At 36.3% G+C, this 18,732-nt stretch overlaps 2 protein-coding genes across 4 annotated transcripts; both read left to right on the top strand.

The window, feature by feature from the left end:
* Positions 1-1,854: 1,854 nt before the first annotated feature.
* On the top strand, positions 1,855-3,376 carry LOC110752017 (Chaperone DnaJ-domain superfamily protein). The gene has a single exon (XM_021952593.2). It carries the CDS (start codon positions 2,150-2,152, stop codon positions 3,101-3,103), a length of 954 nt encoding a protein of 317 aa, XP_021808285.2. The 5' UTR covers positions 1,855-2,149; the 3' UTR covers positions 3,104-3,376.
* Positions 3,377-12,393: 9,017 nt separating this feature from the next.
* LOC110751898 (uncharacterized) lies at positions 12,394-18,108 on the top strand. Of its 3 annotated transcripts, XM_021952438.2 has the most exons (17): positions 12,394-12,553; positions 14,020-14,169; positions 14,313-14,404; positions 14,488-14,530; positions 14,640-14,696; positions 14,793-14,847; positions 15,376-15,458; positions 15,535-15,564; positions 15,821-15,970; positions 16,117-16,208; positions 16,290-16,332; positions 16,442-16,498; positions 16,595-16,649; positions 17,174-17,256; positions 17,333-17,362; positions 17,451-17,708; positions 17,786-18,108. In XM_021952438.2, exons 2-16 carry the CDS (start codon positions 14,023-14,025, stop codon positions 17,700-17,702), a joined length of 1,269 nt encoding a protein of 422 aa, XP_021808130.2. In that variant the 5' UTR covers positions 12,394-12,553; positions 14,020-14,022; the 3' UTR covers positions 17,703-17,708; positions 17,786-18,108. The 3 variants fall into 3 exon arrangements, with proteins under 3 accessions (XP_021808130.2, XP_088107223.1, XP_088107225.1); XM_088251097.1 differs by lacking the exon at positions 15,535-15,564; XM_088251099.1 differs by lacking the exon at positions 17,333-17,362.
* The last annotated feature ends 624 nt before the right edge of the window (positions 18,109-18,732 follow it).

Genomic DNA, 18,732 nt, shown 5'->3' with positions numbered 1-18,732 from the left:
TAAAGTTTGTTAAATTTCTCCTTTTTTATATAATTATATTCTCTCCTCCTATGGTTTGTGTGGGTTTGTGAAATTTTTTTTTATTGTGTTATATATATCTCCACCCATGGTTTGTTTGGGTATTATTGAGTTTAAAGGGTCTGTCAATTTACGTGTAGATTACTAAAAGAATTTTTTTTTTAATATTTTTTTATATGTGTAATATATTTGATTTTTTGATCCTCTTGATTACTTTGACATGTATTGACAGATTTTTTCAATAAAAACTTTCTTTTAATTTTTCACATTGAAAGAAAAATGAACTTAGATAACTAAATCGGATGTAAGATTGTGTAAACAAAGTTAGTAATTGATCATAAAGAATGAGTGGTCATGCGACCATATGAAATCAACCATGCCTCCACATTAATAATGAAAAAAGTTACAACAAAAACTTGATCTATATAATTTGTTGTGGATGGAACACGTATTAATAACGTCCAAACCACATATTAGATGGATTGGTGACGTTGCAATGCTCAAAATCTTCCATGTTGACTCTAGCAAAGGTTAGTTGATCCTTTTCTATCATAGAAATCTCACACACACACAAAATCATTATACAAGTAAGGAGAGGGAATGATAGCAAAGGTTAGTTGCTGCTTATTATTGAAACCAAAATCACAATTGGAACTCATAAGAGGAATTAGGGTTTAATTTGTCGGGGATTGCGATGACTTTGAAGGAAGATGGTGGGACATAACATGACCATTGCTTCAATATTTGAGTTGAAAGTGAAGTAGATGAATTGGTGGTGGTGCCAATATTCGAGTTGAATGACCAGAATGTAAATCTACTATAAGTTCAAGGATTATTGCTCCTAAAAACTAAAATTACCATTTGCTTCTAAATTTAAGATATGAAGGTGTGATCATGGGCGGAACCATGAATTTTTCAACGGATGGGCTAACTAAAGTTATTAGCTTAAAATTTAATGATTATTTTTGTTGGTTCTTACAATTTCTATAAATAAAAGTAAACATTAAATCATATAAACCATGCTAGTTCATAACTCCATAGACTAATTTTCAATAAGTTTTAACATAAACCAAATAGGGTTTAACACCCCAGTGGATTGAACATCTAAGACTTTTTACCTATATTGACCTTAGGTTCCTTCATACATTCATATCATACATGAAAAATTATTTTATGTAAAAATATTGACTAAGTATGAAAAATGGGTTTTCGGAATAATCATTTTCTCAAGATAATTTTTGGCGGCTTTTATTCCTCACACATCAAATAAAAAAAAACTTTATTTTATGGGATTTTAGTATAAAGTATATATTGACTTAATGAGCCATCATTTTTAGCCTAAATCGTATTTTGCACTAAAACCAATTTTTCATAATTTGATTTGGTGTGAATTTGATTTTCTAGTATTTTTGTTTGAATCCAAATGGGGGGTACTTCCTTATTTACATTGTAAACTTAAGTAAATTGAGTAATATAAAAATAAATAAAAGTAAAATTACAAAGACATTTACTTAAGTGTTGAAAATGGAAATAAGATAATCTGTACACCGCCACTAACTAAGCTAATATTGAAAATAAGTTAAATATATAGATTTTTTTCTTGGAAATGGTACACAGCCCAGTGTAGTTCTTGGTGTGGTTCCGCCCTTGGATGTGACATAGAAAGTGAAGTTGATATTGATTTACTACAGTAATTTCCCTTTCCGATAATTTTGGTAGAATAAAAAAAGAGGTATAAAAAAAGAGGTATGTGAGATTTGACACCAAAAAAAAAACGTATATGAGAAGATTTTTCAAAAAATTTCCCAATGAAATCTCTTAGCACGCTTGGGCACTTGGTTTTGCGCCATTCCAAATTTCCGATTCCGATTCGAAAACCGTGCGAAGGGTCAAGGCGATGCTCATTAAAATGACCAAAACAACCCCGAACAAAAATAAGATCACCTCTGAAGCACTCTGCAATTAAAAGCAAAATCAAGCCCCAATAAATATCCTCGAAGGAAAAAAAAAAAAAAAAAAAGAGACTGAAAGTGAAAGAGGAACTTTTCGATTTCAATTTCCATTTTGGATTTCGACATTTTTGGTTTTCCCAGTAAACCAGAACAGCAAACGCCATCGCCCATCCAAATCCATGGATCCAAACAGAGTGGAAGCCGAGCGCTTGATCGGAATCGCCGAGAAGCTTCTACACAGCCGAGATCTGAGCAGCTGCCGCGACTTCGCAATTCTGGCGCAAGAGACCGAACCGCTATTGGAAGGCTCAGATCAGATCTTGGCCGTTGCCGACGTGCTCTTGGCCGCCGACAAGCGCGTAAACAACCACCACGACTGGTACGCCGTTCTCCAGGTCGATCGCCGGTCTGAAGATCAGGATCTCATCAAGAGGTCATATCGACGGCTGGCGTTGCTCCTCCACCCGGACAAGAACAAGTACGCTTATGCCGAGCACGCGTTCAAGCTTGTCGCCGATGCATGGGCCGTTTTGTCCGACCCGACTCGGAAGCCGATTTACGACAACGAGTTGGGCCCGTTCAGCCGAGTCGATCTCAGCGCGCCGAATTCGAACAAATTGCCTGTACGGCGAGTCAATCGGGGCCGAAACGACGCCGATTTGACAAACGACGGTGAGCATCATCAGCAGCAGAGGTCGAGATTGTCGACTTTCTGGACGACGTGCCCGTACTGCTATGTGCTGTACGAGTACCCTAGGGTTTACGAGAATTGCTGTTTGAGGTGCCAGAATTGTAAGCGCGGGTTTGAGGCGGTGGTTGTGCCGAATTTGCCGCCATTGGTGCAAGGCCAGGAGGCCTACTACTGCTGTTGGGCGTTTTTTCCGATGGGATTTGTGGGCGGGACCCACGCCAATGGCGGGAAGGGTAAGGCGGCCCCGGCACCGGCCGCAGCCACCTTTCCCAATTGGATGCCACCTGTCTTTTCGACGACGCCGCAGCAGAGTAAAACTCCGGTGGCTGCCACGGCGGTACCCGTGGTGGCCAATTCGGGCGGAGTGATGGATGTTTCGGATGGGAACCCGGATTTGGGGACTAATCAGAAGAAGAGGGGACGGCCCAGGAAGGTTATTTGATTTGGTGGTTTAAGGCAGATGACTCTTTGTAATTTTTAGGTTGGTTTTCTGAAGCTGCTCAGTTTGGAAAACGCGGAAGGTACTCTCTTTATGGTCTTTACTTTTGTTGTTGTTGATCTTGGGGTAGAATGTAATTGTTGCTTTGTAGATGTTGTTGTCTTCTGAAGTAATTGAACTGACTGCGTTTGTAGATTTTGTAGTTGATTTGTAATCAGTAATGTGATGCCATTAAGCTTTTTCAACCATTCTATGGAGCCTTTTGTTGTCTCTTTATACTGGATGCATGCACATGTAAATTCTGTTGGTGCATGTCTGATCAAGGTAGCTGATTAGCTGAATCGTCTTGGGTGTAGATGAACAGAACTGAACTGCAATCTTTTTTCCTTTTTTTAACACTAGAGTTCTATGATATTGTAATGAAGAAAACTTTTGTGATTGTTCTTTTGCTATGGTAGTTGCTGTGTGCTGTTCAATATGTAAAAGAATGCAGAGGTTGACAGACAAACAAGAAGACTAAAATTAAATTAACCGAGGCTATAGAGCAGAGGGTAGAGACTCCATGAAGTTTAAGTACTGCTTAGATATAAACTCATTGCCTTGCATTCTGGCTTCAGATAGCAATCCTAACTGATTCTAACGAGCCTAACTAATTGTTTCTTCATATGCATATTTTCTGTGTCGGTGAAACTCTTAAAGAATCGTGCACTCGAAACTTCATGTCATTACTTCTATAGTTGCAGCTGCTGCATCACAGCAGTTACAGCATCCCCTGTTATAAATGAGTGTCAGCAGCTGTTTTTGATGTAGATGATGAAGTATACTGGATAGAAATAATGTATGGGGAGTATTCTGTGCGGTCATTGTAAGTGCGGTTCGACTTTGAACGTCTAATAGTCTTAACCCGCAACCCCTAACCCCTAACTATAAAGGGTGAATACTACCTTTAAGGCTATAAGTTTTTCTGGTGATTTGTGTAGATACATAAACGTTCTTGGTTTTCCCTTTGGGGAAGAATTTAAAGAAATTTAGAATGGAATTGCTGTTAATCTGCCTTTCCTTAGACTGAGTATTTTGTTGGTAACATCATTGTCATTGTTTTTGTTCTGGGTCAAACTAATTTCCTTGTAACACTTCTCAGAGCAATTGCTGCGATTTTAGGGAACAGACTACTGCCAAAAAAAAAAAGAAAAAAAAGCTGTACAACATGATAGATTTGGTTTTGGATTAATGTTATACCCTACAAATGCCTGTACTTTTACAAGGGACCACATGCTTTGAGAAAATTTCCATTCCACTTAACGTAGGAAAACATTGTACTTTGGTGTGTGGATGGTCCTTTTCGCATTTAAAGGTGAAAGTGATCCTTTTGCAAATTCTTCAATGCTGAGGCGTACGCAAATGGGATGAAGTGAATTAGGATGGATGGTTAACTGGCATCAAATTTGATTGACTTTTTGAGGAGAAGTTGATCAATTTTGTGAACCTAGAAAAAGTAAGTGCATGCAAAGATTACAGGTCCTATTCCTTGGCACCAAATTATTGCAGAACTGGCACTTAGACGCCCAACTGCTGTACTCATACGATTTTTTTTTTGTTTTATTTTTTGTATATGTATAATTATCTTTGAGTTTGGATCATGTCATTGTCTTTATATGTCCTGATAATCCTTGGTTTAAGGATTTTTGCGGACATTTTGACATGAGGGAGGAGTGATGTATGGTGTTTTTTTTTTTAACAAACAACAAACATAGGGTTATGTGGTACGCTTTTTCCTTCACGGGATTTTCCTGTTTTGGGGCTTTTTATGACAAGGTTTTAATGAGACAACCTCAGGTACGGTACACCTCTTTTTCCCTTGGGAGATTCATTATTATATCCAATATAGGAGTTGAAATTGTAAAAAAACCCTATATGAAATGGACTTTTAAAACACATCAAAAGTCCATTTATAACACGACAAAAAAGCTTTTAACTTTTTATAAATGACAAAATTGCCATTAATTTCTTAAAACAAACCCAACCCCAAAACCTTATAAAAAAAAACCCAAAACACTCAATAGGGCATCAAAGTAATTTAATAATCAAAATTAAATTCAATAAGGCCAGCTGTCAATTTTTGGGTTCTTTTTGAGTTTGTTTATAGAAATTAAATGGTGCATGGTTTATTTATAGTATTAATGCTAAGAATGAGTATATGATTAAATATATCTTTTTTCTTTCCAATTGTTCTGGTTACAAATTAATGAAGTTTCTCTTTCTTTATTTGTTTTAAAAAAAACACCTTTTGTCCTCCCAAATGGAAAAAAAAAAAAACATGAAATTCGTTTTCACGGGTGAGGGAAATTGAATTGGATTTTGGATATTCTTCTCCAACAACGTATGCAGGCAGGCATATGATCCTCTTATCTTAGGAGAGCCGATATGTTGTGTTATTCCCAAGACTCTTGGATAATGCTTGCTTTATGGACAGCCTGACAATTCAAGCTTTGGAATTTCTCTTTATTCTTTCTGTCACACCAACATGAATTGCCACATCACCTTTTTAATTTTCTTAAAATTTGTTATTATCATCTCTGTCAAGCATCAAATGTTTCTCTTTCTTCTCCTCAGCTTAGTTCTTCCTGTATCTTTTGGCCTCTAAATATAGCCATTGATTGAAGAAAGAGAAAGAACGCAGAGAGAGAGAGCCATACAAACCTAGGAAACTAAATAGACCAAAAATATAATTATAATCAAGAAAATAGAAGTGTTGACTTCATCAAATAAATTTAGAAACCATAAAAAAAGCTGACTAAACACATAAGTTGGTATTAAAAAGTTAGTATTTTGCCTGAGAATCCCAGCCGCAAACGTGTCCTTCTCCGCCATTGCAATCTCATTATGCCTCTTGTGAGAAGAAGAACAAGTTTGCAGCTGGGATTGGCATTGCTATTTGAAACAACCATGGGGCGTTTGTCCGGCTGAGGGCCCCGGCAGCGCTCAAGGGGTGCTCTTTTGCTGCTGATGTAGGTGGCAAAGATGTCGTTATCGAATAATCTGACTCCAAAGAGCTAATTCAAACTGTGAAGGGAAATATCTCAAAAGGCAAGTGGAGCTAGCATCTATCCTATTTTGACGATGAGAATCCGGGAAGTGAGTAGATTCAGGTCGTGTCTTTGGCGTTGGATTACACGTCAAGCAAATTCGGTTTCTGATGCCTTGGCAGGAAGGGCTAAGAAGTTACAAACTCATTGCCTTTCATTGATCAGGCTTCAGATAGCAATCCTAACTGATTTTAACGATCCTAACTAATCGATAACCGGCCGACTGATTGTTTATTCATATCCATATTTGCTGTGTTGGTGAATTTCTAAAACAATCTTGCACTCCAAGCTTCATATAATTACTTGAATAGTTGCACCTGCTGCATTATAGCAGTTACAGCTTCCCCTGTTATAAATGAGTGTCAGCAGGCTGCACATGTTTTTGATGCAGCTGCTAAAGTATACTGAATTTATAGCAATATGTAGCATTGTTGTACGGCAGTTACTTCTTACTTCGTTCCCAAAGGCTCCGTTTGGATGGAGGGATATAAAAGAAGGGATTTGGATTTGAAAATAAGGCAAAATTTGCTAACAAAGGATAACCACATTAGATTAAGGTTATTTGGAATAACTAGATGTAGCATCATCACACGCAATTAAGGAATCATTTGAAATCCATTCTTGTACTAGTCTAAGGAATCCTTCCGTCCATATGGAGCCTAAGGTTTTCCGGTGGATGCATAATCTTTCTTGGTATTCCCTTTGGGGAAAATTTTGTTAGAAATTTAGAATAGAATTTACGTTAATCTGCCTTTCCTAGACTGGCAGTATTTTGTTGGTTTGGTACTAACAAATTTCCTTCTAATACTTCTAAGAGCAATTGCTGCGATTCTAGGAAGCAGACCACTGCAAAAAAGCAAGCTTTAACAACATGATAAGATTTGGTTCTGGATTAATGGTATACCCTACAAATGCCTGTACTTTTACAAGGGACCACATGCTTTAGAGAAAATTTCCATGTCCATTTCCATTCAAGTAGGAAAGCATTGTACTTTTTTTTGTGTGTGAATGGTCCTTTTCGCATTTAAAGGTGAATGTGATCCTTTTGCCAATTCTCCATCGCTGAGGCATACACAAATGGGATGAAGTAAATTAGGATGGATGATTAACTGGCATCAAATTTGTTCACTTTATGAGGAGGAGTTGATCAATTTTGTGAACCAAGAAAAAATAGGTGCATGCAAAGATTACAGGTCCTACTCATTGGCACCAAATGATCGCAAAACTGGAACTGAGACACCCAATTGCTGTGCTGTTATGAAAGTTTTTTTTTTTTTTTTTCATATATAATTAGTTATTAGTTTTGATTATGTCCTTGTCTTTGTATGTCCGGATGATCCAAGGTTTAAGGATTTTCGCGGTTATTCTGAACACAAGGAGGAGTGCAGTATGACTTTGTTTTTCCTTAAACAACTTACAGATTAGAAAGTTAAGAGTCTGTATTTTATACTCCACACACTTTTGTCCCCCCAAAAGAAAAAAAAAACATGAAATTCGTTTTCACAGTTGAGGGTAATTTAATTTGATTTTGGATAATCTGCTCCGACAACCTATGCAGGCATGTGGTCCTCTTATCTTAAAAGAGCCAATAAGTAGTGTTATTGCCAAGCATCTACTCTTGGATAATGCTTCGCGGACAATTCTGACAACTCAAGCTTTGGCATCTCTCTTTTTTTTTTGTTTTTTAAAGGTGGGAAGGGAAGGGGACATACTCACACATATTGATGGAAGAGGTTTCGAACTTGAGACCACTTATCTTAGATCAAACATACTTTTCCACTATGGTATGACCTCATTGGGACTTTGGAATCTCTCTTTATTCTGTCATAATTTGAAAAAGTTATTATGTGTATATCGCATGTGTAAGGAAAATGCTTAGACATACCACCTTTTTATACCACTTTATAATACCAATTTATGTGGTAGCTGACATAATTATCCTAAACCCTTATGTGGCAACTAACATAATAACCCATGTCATCTACCACATCAGCTCATATTTATTAATTATTAATTTTTCAATTAGGCTCTCCAACCAAAACCCTTACTTAATTTAAATGTTGTTATTGTATTGATAGATTTGGGCAATCTAATCCATGTCAGGTTCATTCAGACGTGCTGCTTTTATGCCGAAATTTCTTTGGCCTTATATGGCATGTATCCTAATTAACCCTATGTGGTTGATAATCTTTGTGTTACCCATTTTTGGATATTTGTATTTGTTCTTACCTTTGTAGTTGATAATCTTTGTGTCTACTTTATGAATATAATTGTTGGCTTTCTTTCAAAAAATAAAAATAAATAAATGCCTCTTTCTCATTCCTCCCGTATCATCCCTTTTCTAACCACCGTGATTGAAGACGATTGCCACCAACGGTTCAGATGGGCCGTCAATGACAATAGTGGCGTATAAAGGAGAAACCCATAGGCTGCGTTTGGTTCATGGGAAAGGAATCTTGGGGATGGAAAACCAATTGCTTTCCCGTGTTTGGTAAGTCAGGCATGGAAAAGCGTTGCCTAGCACATGGGAAAGTAGGAGGGAAAGTGAATCCTTCCTTCCTACTTGGGTTTCACTTTCCCTCCCCATGGGAAAGTAAGACTAACTTTTTTTTTGACTAATTTGTCCTTACTAACAATTCATAATTATAGTTTTTATCCAACAATTATTGGTATTTTTTAATTATTTTAATAGGGATACAATTGGGAAACTAAACAAAATTTGTTTTCCATTCCTACTCAAAACAAACATGGGAAAGTAAATAAAGTGATATTTCCGGGTCACTTTCCCGGCATTACCAAACATGGGAAAGGAATCACCATTTCCCATCCCTTGGGAAATGACATGGGAAATGATTTCCCATCAAATTCATTCCGTGAACCAAACGGGGCCATAATGTCAATCACTGGTATTGTCAAATATCCAAGGGTGCCCACAAATAACACTCCCGTGAGGTAAAACCACACGAACTGCCTATTTAGATGCTCCAAATAACATCACCTATTTGTCCAAATCACAAGAAATGCCTATTTTATTCGTGTGGAAGGTGACATGGATAGTTACCTAAAAACAAAATCTTACACGATAAAACTGAAAAGTTTTATGGAAACTAAAATAAATTATGTGGAAGGTGACATGGATTATCACGTCAGATGTCACATAATATGGTATAAAAAAATGATATGAAAATGTTATATGCCTAGCATTATTCTCTTTATAAATATCAATAATGCTACGGGTACCAACTTATATACCAACTTACGTGACACTAACATATGACTTGAATTACCATGTCATGTGTCACATCACCTTTTTAATTTTGTTCAATTTTATTATTACTATCTCTGCCAAGTTATCCCACCACCACCAGCAACACCAGTTTCCACCTCTGCATAACAAAGTTGATTTGTTTTTCATTCTTTATGAAGTTGAGTTCAACCCATCAAATGTTTCTCTTTCTTCTCCTCAGTTTAGTTCTTCTTGTATCTTTTGGCCTATAAAATAGCCATTGTTTGAAGAAAAAGAAATAAAGCACAGAGATCCATACAAACTTAATAAACATCAAGCTGGGAAGAGTGACTTTTATGCAATTCCACGTGTCATTGAGTTATTAGCCGAAAATTAAAAAAGTGTTATACTCGTCACAAGAAAGTTTGTCTGAGCTGGGTAACTAGATAAACAAAAAGTACGAATCTAATAAAGAACATAGAAGAGTTGACATGATTGTCTAGGATATTTTCTGTGGGAAAATGCTAGAGGCACCAACTTGCTCACCAACTCTCTAATAGAGCGTGGGACCCGTTGTATTGGCGGGCTCCACCTCTATTAGAGAGTTGGTGAGCAAGTTGGTGCCCAAAGTTGGTGCCTCTAGCACCACCCTTTTCTGTGTGGCTTAAAAAACCTTGAAAAAGAAGCAACAAGTTCTAACAAACAATGAATTTGCTTTGATGAATTGATGTCTTCCACTCCTTGGCGGCCCAACTATGGAGATGCAGAGAAAGGGAGAATCTTCCTGTGGAAAGGTTTGGCTTTCTATATTCTTTCTTTGATTAATTTTTCTGTTTTTCATAGGTGGACAAGCTTCATTTCTATTATGTGTGCTTGTTTTTATTTTTTTAAAGAAATGTGTGGGCCTTTATACCCTATGTATAGCAAAGGGTGAGTGAGTGAGGGTGATGGCCCATAGTAGGGTTTAGCTGGATCCACCCTTGGACTTTATCTGGAATTTCACATCTCATCATTGTGGCTATTAAACTTTGTATATCATCGCTTATGAGAACTAGATCAAAGAAAGAGTGAGGTATTTTGACCCTTAATATAGGGCAAATCCTTCATCACGCCAAGTTTGTAAGAGGTAATTTGATTTTTCCTCTATCATATTCTCCATCACATTGCAATGTTATATGCCCTCAAATCAACTTGGGATTTCTAGGACTTGGGGAACCAGCAAAGAAAAAAATTCATATAAGCTGTATGGACATTTGACAATGGCAGATCGAGTACTACAACGGTGACAATGTTGCGGCTAGGATGATGCTAGGGTTTGGTCTACTTAATTAAATAAAGTTAGAAAACATAAAAAATACAACTAAATTAAAATGGATGACCTGTAATTTGATATGGATTGTCATATCATGTGACACATCAGTTGGTATTAAAAAGTTGGCACCCCTAGCATAACTACTGTAAATATAAACCATGTTTGCATGTCATGTACTTTTTAAAAACACACTCATTCTTTCTTCTTCTTTTTGGGGTCAAACACACTCATTGTAAACTAGCTTGAAGCTCAATATTTTTATTTTTTTTGTAACCCTAAAATAGCTTGAAGCTTAGGGTAGCACCATAAAAGAAACTTGGAAAGCGTGGCCGAAACTCAAGCCCAAACCCTATGGATATTGAGTACCAGATTTTGTACTGTTTTTGGGCCCATCCAACTTGGGTTGAATTGAAATAAAAACTTGGATCAGAACTAGGTCGGGCCCAACCAAGCCACAAGATAAAAAACAAAAGAATTTACCACCTAGTCTCAAAAATATAACCGTTAAATTGTGAATTTGTGATCAAAAAGTGTGATAGATTCGAACAATGTTCACGGTATTATGGACATTAGATCCAAAAAAATTAAAAGGTACTATGGACATTCACTAGCGGACCTAGAAATTTTTTAGCGGAGGTGCAATATTGACTAAGTATGAAAAATGATTTTTCGGAATAATCATTTTCTCAAGATAATTTTTGGCGGCTTTTGTTCCTTACACATCAAATAAGAAAACTTGATTTTATGGGATTTTAGTATGAAGTATATATTGACTTAATGAGACATTATTTTTAGCCTAAATCGTATTTTGCATTAAAACCGAATTTTCATTTTTTGATTTGGTGGGAATTTGATTTTCTAGTATTTTTATTTGAATCCAAATGGGGGTACTTCCTTATTTACATTGTAAACTTAAGTAAATGGAGTAATATAAAAATAAATAAAAGTAAAGGGACAAAGACATTTACTTAAATGTTGAAAATGGAAAAAAGGTAATCTGTACATTAGTTGAGCAAAGGGGCAATTTCAAGCACCTACAATGGTTTTTCCGGCGAGGGGAGGTGCAGCTGCACCTCCTTGTGCCTTAACAGGTCCGCCTCTGTGGACATTACTCGAAAATGGTTCCAGCATTACTCCGTGCCTATAACTTTATGGCAGAAGGAAAAATAAAAAAGCTAAGAGCATATTTATTTATTGGGGATAAGTATTTGAATTATCCTAATTTATGATTTTCATACGTTTACAAACACATGTGTATTGTTCAATTCATAATTTTTCATGCGTTTACTAATATAAAAATAAAATAAAATAAAATTTGTGGGTTGCACATTAAAATCAATATTGACCTTCGAAATCAACAATCAGATGAATTAGAATAGTAGTTGATCCAATTCCAATTCTTTAATTCTCATATTCTTAATTCACGACTTCTTAAATTCTCAGTAACTAAACATGCTTCAATATGAGAAAACTTGTACATCATGGAAATAACACTATTGCTATTCCCAACTAATTATATTATACCATGCGTGATGAGAATTCCGTATAATGAAATTTGATTGGATAAGAATAGAAAAATAGTGTTATTCCCGTTACACTAATTTTTTATCCTTCAATTACCTCTAATTTTCGAAATTTGAAAAAAAACAACCAAACGTATACAGCCTGACAGAAAGAAACCCAATAAAGTTGCTTGGCTTTGTCGTTCCAACTTCCAAGACACTTCTCCGCCCACTCAAACCTTCTATTTCCTGTTCATCGTTCGCGCACACGGAACGCTGCGGTCTTTCTCAATCACAATCTCTTGCTTTGCCGTCTCTGGTGAAACTGTAAGAACCCAAATCCGCTTTTGTTTGAATGTTCTATTTTGGCTGTTTATACTTTGTTGTCACTTAAACAGTACTAGTTTTGTCATGTGGGTCCGAGTTGTTCTGTTTGGTTGCTGGGAAAATGTAGGAAAGAACAAAACCAAGAACACATCAAACTTTTAAGCTTTGAAAACGAGGGTCAAATTTGACAATGGGATGTAAAAATGTTCATAGAAAACTACTTATATTTTAGCAAGGTAATCTGATAATGGTTATTCCCACAAATTGTTAAGGAAAGAACAAGACGGTGAGATCAAGTTCTAAGCTTTGAAATGAGGTTCAAACGTTCATACAAACTACTTACATTTTAGCAAAGTAATCTATGCATCGTTGTCTCGACAGAATCTTTAGTATGAAGATCATCTTGTCACCATTATATTTAAATGCCAAGTACATCCTTATTACTTTTGATCAGTGAAATTAAGGCCAATATGGTAATTATATACCACCATCCAAACTTTCTTTCTAACTCCACATTTAAATACACGTTTAATTAACTAACATGTTACTAAATGGTCAGAATCTTGTTACATGTTAACTTGGGAAGTAAAGCATGATGAACTTTTGCAGCCCCTGGATGCAGGTCTAAAGGTCTCTAACCTTGGAGAAAATCTTAGATTATTCCACAATGCTTACGTCAAAGACTCATGATTTATAGTTATTATGTGAACGACCATAGCAGTTCCACAATGCAAGAGTCTTCTGTCTCGTGTCATACTATGTCCCGCTTAGATACTTCATTGTCATGCTACTTGGTCCACCTTGGGACTGCCTTACTACCCCTTTCTGTAACTTTGTTGTTGGGGTTATGTGGCTCGGTGCAAGCCATGAGTGAGAATGGGGTTAGTCCCATTAGATAGAAGACACAACAATCTACAATGTTTGAGGAGTGATCCATTTCTAATTGTCTAATAGCACATATGCCTTTTGAGATAAAACCCCACACACGATTGGTACATTGGGCTTGCCCATACTCCACTTCCTTAGGTGGTTAAATTGGTGACCGTGTATTGGGTTGGTTCAGAATTAGTAGCGTGTCCACACACTGGTTCATGCCTCAACATTTTTAAGGTCACCTCTCCAATATACTTATATGTTTCTGTATACTGTTTATCCCTTTCTGTATGCTGTAATTTTTATCAGTTGTCTAACCATAACTCAAAAGTAGATGGGCAACATAGAAAAGGCTATACCATAGTATGATCAAATCACTATGAGTGGCTCAGTTGACTTGAGTTTCATTAAAAGAAAAAAGAAAGGAGCAAAGTGCATGTGACAATTGTTTGTGCATAATTGTATGAAACCGAGATATGTGTTCCATCTTTAAAATTTTGTTATCTTTAGAGGTTTGCAGGGCAAGATATTACTTTGAAGTTTTTTGTTTTTGTCTTTTTTTTGTCTTTTTTATTTAACAACTGCAATGGCAGACAATGAAAAGCAAACACCTTTCAACTGGGAAAGATCGTATTGATGTGAAAGATGAAGAGGATGTTGCTGCTAATCAATTGGGAGGGGAAGTTAAGGTGGCAGATCTGATATGGGTGAAGATCAATGGAGGCTCATGGTGGCCTGCACAGGTATTTGAGATGCTGTATTTGCTGGTTGTTGTGGCATTCAGTAATCAAGCTATTTAATTTCATTTGCTGATACCACCAGATTCTATTTGATGTTCACTTAGTCATGGTCAAGGATCCATATCGTTATCTTCTTTATTTGGTAGGTTGTTGATGACAATACTGTGAATGTGAACAACAAGCCAAGTAAAAGATCAGCAGGGAAGGTTCTTGTTCGGCTCTATGGAAGCTATAAATAGTAATTCTTTTTTTCCTTGGTCAGGTGTTTTGTCTTCATCTGTATTCTTGTTATATATAACTTTTGAGCGTGTTTTCTTGCAGCTTGTATGTGGACCCTCTGAAATATCATTCTGAATTTGACATAGTACGGTTTGAATGCGTTCTAGAATCTCCTTAAATTCTGCCGATGTATTTGAGCTCTAATTTCCACCAGATTATAATACTTTTATGCCTATTGATTGTTGAACTTTCAGATACTCAAGCAGAACAATGGTTGTTATAGGGAAATACTTCTAAAAGCTCTGGAGCAGGTAGTTATTTTTTCCTTGATAATTCCTCTTGCATAGGATTGAAAACATTTGCTTGCAGTTGATGGTTTCTCCTATATCATTTAAATATGTATACAGGATGTTTCTTGCTTAAAATCCAGTAGATCAAAGAAGCAAGGGTCCAAGTCTAAAGGTTAGCCAACTCAAAATCCCTGTAAAAATGTATTGCTTAATGTGTATCAGTTAAACAGAATTTTGATTATTATCTAAGTTTAAAGGCTTTAAGTATTAAAATTGACGGATGTCTTGAGAATTTATAGCAGATCCTATGCTAAGTTGTCATCTTCTAAAGAGCCTAAAGAAAATACAATTATGAAAGGGTAGGGTCAAACGCGTTCAAGACTTCATATTAAATAAATTTGAGAAGGATATAGAGAACATGGTTAGAGTACATCTATACTGGTGCTTTCGAACAGGCGGATGGTGCTTTCTTCTTGTGTAAATGATGGGATTCCATGTCCAAAATTCCCTGTTTGTGTGTGTGAGTAGAGGTCATAGCTCAAGTTTTGTTTCTGTCAAGGTTACAGCTCCAGTTATTGCAGCAATTTACATTTTGATGTTTATGAAATTACTGTGTTCAAAATGACCTGAAAGGAAAGTACTCTTCTCTTTCTCACAAAAAGATTCTTATATTGGTCAAAATGTTTATATTATGGAGCAGAAAGTGTAGCAGTTTATTCTTCTACACGCATGTCCAATCGCAATCATGCAAGGGAAAATCACCAAACAGATTCGTCAAGCTTAGTAAGTTCTGATTTTCAATGGTCCTTATTCTGTAAATAGCTTATTCTTGATGTCACATACGGTAACTTGGTTGCAGACTACTGAGGCTCAGAGAACTGAATTTTCTGTGAGTTCCTTTAGCTGGTCTATGTACATGCTTATCTTCATGGGTTGCATTGTCATGAGTTTCATTAAAAGAAAAAAAAAACAAGAGCAAAGTACATGTGACAATTGTTTGTGCATAATTGTATGAAACCGAGATGCGTGTTCCATTTGTAAAATTTTGTTATCTGTAGAGGTTTGCAGGGCAAGAAATTACTTTGAAGTTTTTGTTTTTGTCTTTTTTGTTTTTTTCCTTTTTCAATTAACAACTGCAATGGCAGACAACGAAAAGCAAACGCCTTTCAACTGGGAAAGATTGTATTGATGTGAAAGATGAAGAGGATGTTGCTGCTAATCAATTGGGAGGGGAAGTTAAGGTGGCAGATCTGATATGGGTGAAGATCAATGGAGGCTCATGGTGGCCTGCACAGGTATTTGAGATGCTGTATTTGCTGGTTGTTGTGGCATTCAGTAATCAAGCTATTTAATTTCATTTGCTGATACCACCAGATTCTATTTGATGTTCACTTAGTCATGGTCAAGGATCCACATCGTTATCTTCTTGTTTATTTGGTAGGTTGTTGATGACAATACTGTGAATGTGAACAACAAGCCAAGTAAAAGATCAGCAGGGAAGGTTCTTGTTCGGCTCTATGGAAGCTATAAATAGTAATTATTTTTGTCCTTGGTCAGGTTTTGTCTTCATCTGTATTCTTGTTATGTATAACTTTTGAGCGTGTTTTCCTGCAGCTTGTATGTGGACCCTCTGAAATATCATTCTGAATTTGACATAGTATGTTTTGAATGCATTCTAGAATCCCCTTAAATTCCGCTGATGTATTTGAGCACTAATTTCCACCAGATTATAATAGTTTTATGCCTATTGATTGTTGAACTTTCAGATACTCAAGCAGAACAATGGTTGTTATAGGGAAATACTTTTAAAAGCTCTGGAGCAGGTAACTATTCTTTCCTTGATAATTGCTCTTGCATAGGATTGAAAACATTTGCTTGCAGTTGATGGTTTCTCCTATATCATTTAAATATGTATGCAGGATGTTTCTTGCTTAAAATCCAGTAGATCAAAGAAGCAAGGGTCCGAGTCTAAAGGTTAGCCAACTCAAAATCCCTGTAAAAATGTATTGCATAATATGTATCAGTTAAACAGAATTTTGATTATTATCTAAGTTTAAAGGCTTTAAGTATTAAAATTGACGGATGTCTTGAGAACTTATAGCAGATCCTATGCTAAGTTGTCATCTTCTAAAGAGCCTAAAGAAAATGCAATTATGAAAGGTTGTCAAATGCTTTCAAGACTTCATATTAAATAAATTTGAGAAGGATATAGAGAACATGGCTAGATTACATCTATACTGGTGCTTTCGAACAGGCGGATGGTGCTTTCTTCTTGTGTAAATGATGGGATTACATGTTCAAAATTCCCTGTTTGTGTGTGTGAGTAGAGGTCATTGCTCAAGTTTTGTTTCTGTCAAGGTTACAGCTCCAGTTATTGCAGCAATTTACATTTGATGTTTATGAAATTACTGTGTTCGAAATGACCTGAAAGGAAAGTACTCTACTCTTTCTCACAAAAAGATTCTTATATTGGTCAAACTGTTTATATTATGGAGCAGAAAGTGTAGCAGTTTATTCTCCTACACGCGTGTCCAATCATAATCATGCAAGGGAAAATCACCAAACAGATTCATCAAGCTTAGTAAGTTCTGATTTTCAATGGTCCTTATTCTGTAAATAGCTTATTCTTGATGTCACATACGGAAACTTGGTTGCAGACTACTGAGGCTCAGAGAACTGAATTTTCTGTGAGTTCCTTTAGCTGGTCTATGTACATGCTTATCTTCATGGATTGCATTGTCATGCATTTGCATTATCCAATAAATGTACTATTAGGTAAGGGTTTCTCCGAGAAGACAGCAATATGTCACTATACCACAAAGTAAGCTGGAGCCAAATATGCCAATTGCCAAAGAGGAAGAAGCAAAAAGAAAACCCCCTAGGGAAGATGGTTTGCAAAAGAAACTTAAACGAAACGGCTCAAGTGATCAGGCAGAAGCGAGTGCTCGGAGATTAAGAGTGATGCAACATCTTGGCCTGATTGCTCCTTCAGGATCTCCATTCCACAAAAATGGACTCATTGTCTGACTTAAGGTATTACATTCTTGTTGTTTGTTATGGTATTGATCATCTGTTAAGAATGCTAAGTTTTCTTTGCTCTTCCTTTGCAGCTATTATGATGGTGTGCCATATAGATCCTTCAATTTTGGCCAGAACCATTCAGACTTAACAACCTGTTTTTGCCGTTAGGTGCTGCTAGCTGTTAGCTTTTGATGTAAGAATTGCGTAGTTGATGCATAGGTTTGTGCTGTAAGGTTACTGACAAAGTAAGCCTGATTTTTCTCGGCTAATGGATTCTTTGCTCGTTTTTGTTTCTGGGTGGTTGCAAAGTCTAGTGGGTTGTGCTCAGTTTATTTTTGCGCTTCTGGGTTAAGCAATTGAATGTAGAAGGAAACTTTCAAAGTGATGAATTTGAAATGCAGAATTTTATGCATATCTGATGTAAATTCGTATTTGTAGGAAAAAAATATTTCTACCTTTTGGCCTGAACCTAAAAAAAAGAAAGATATACTGGTATGGCCTGAAAAACAAATGCTTTTATTTTTTGGATCATATTTGTGTTATCACCTCATTTGATCAGATGAAACCATTGAGTTGGAGATTTGAGCTCTACTTTGAACTTGTTCTTTCTGACTTGCATACCATTTTGGATGATCTGCAACACAATTAAACATTTTTCTTCTCCCAAGTGGTTGGGAGAGCAAAACAATGAACCAAAGCCAACAATGCTAGGCTTGGCTTATATTACACTTACTGTCAAATTCAGGAAGGAGTGCATGATTTTTAGGGAGCCAATAAACTACAGATGGCCGGAGGCCGAGCTTAGTAGTACGATAGTACAAAACAAGTCTTCTATTAACCTTTTATCCCCATTTAATCTTTTTTATGGTTAGGGGGTTTCGAACTTGGAATCTTTTCCAACATTGTTCATTAAATAAATAAATTTTAAAAAATAAGAACGATCTTCCGATATTAAGAAGAGAAATACCACTATACCAATAACTAGGTGGAAAACTTTTACCAATAACTAGGTGGAAAACTTTTTTTAAAGGAAAAA

Source organism: Prunus avium, chromosome 1 (assembly GCF_965620075.1).
Source record: "Prunus avium chromosome 1, drPruAviu1.hap1.1, whole genome shotgun sequence".
Classification (NCBI taxonomy): domain Eukaryota; kingdom Viridiplantae; phylum Streptophyta; class Magnoliopsida; order Rosales; family Rosaceae; genus Prunus; species Prunus avium.
This window is presented reverse-complemented; position numbering and strand designations above follow the sequence as displayed.

What these genes read in the sequence shown, in the direction of transcription:
- LOC110752017 (XM_021952593.2), top strand. Translation starts at nt 2,150, where the DNA reads ATGGATCCAAACAGAGTGGAAGCCGAGCGCTTGATCGGAATCGCCGAG.
- LOC110751898 (XM_021952438.2), top strand. Translation starts at nt 14,023, where the DNA reads ATGAAAAGCAAACACCTTTCAACTGGGAAAGATCGTATTGATGTGAAA. An exon ending in AAACAGATTCGTCAAGCTTA is followed by an intron (nt 15,459 to 15,534) that starts GTAAGTTCTGAT and finishes ACTTGGTTGCAG; the next exon opens with ACTACTGAGGCTCAGAGAAC. An exon ending in CTCAGAGAACTGAATTTTCT is followed by an intron (nt 17,363 to 17,450) that starts GTGAGTTCCTTT and finishes ATGTACTATTAG; the next exon opens with GTAAGGGTTTCTCCGAGAAG.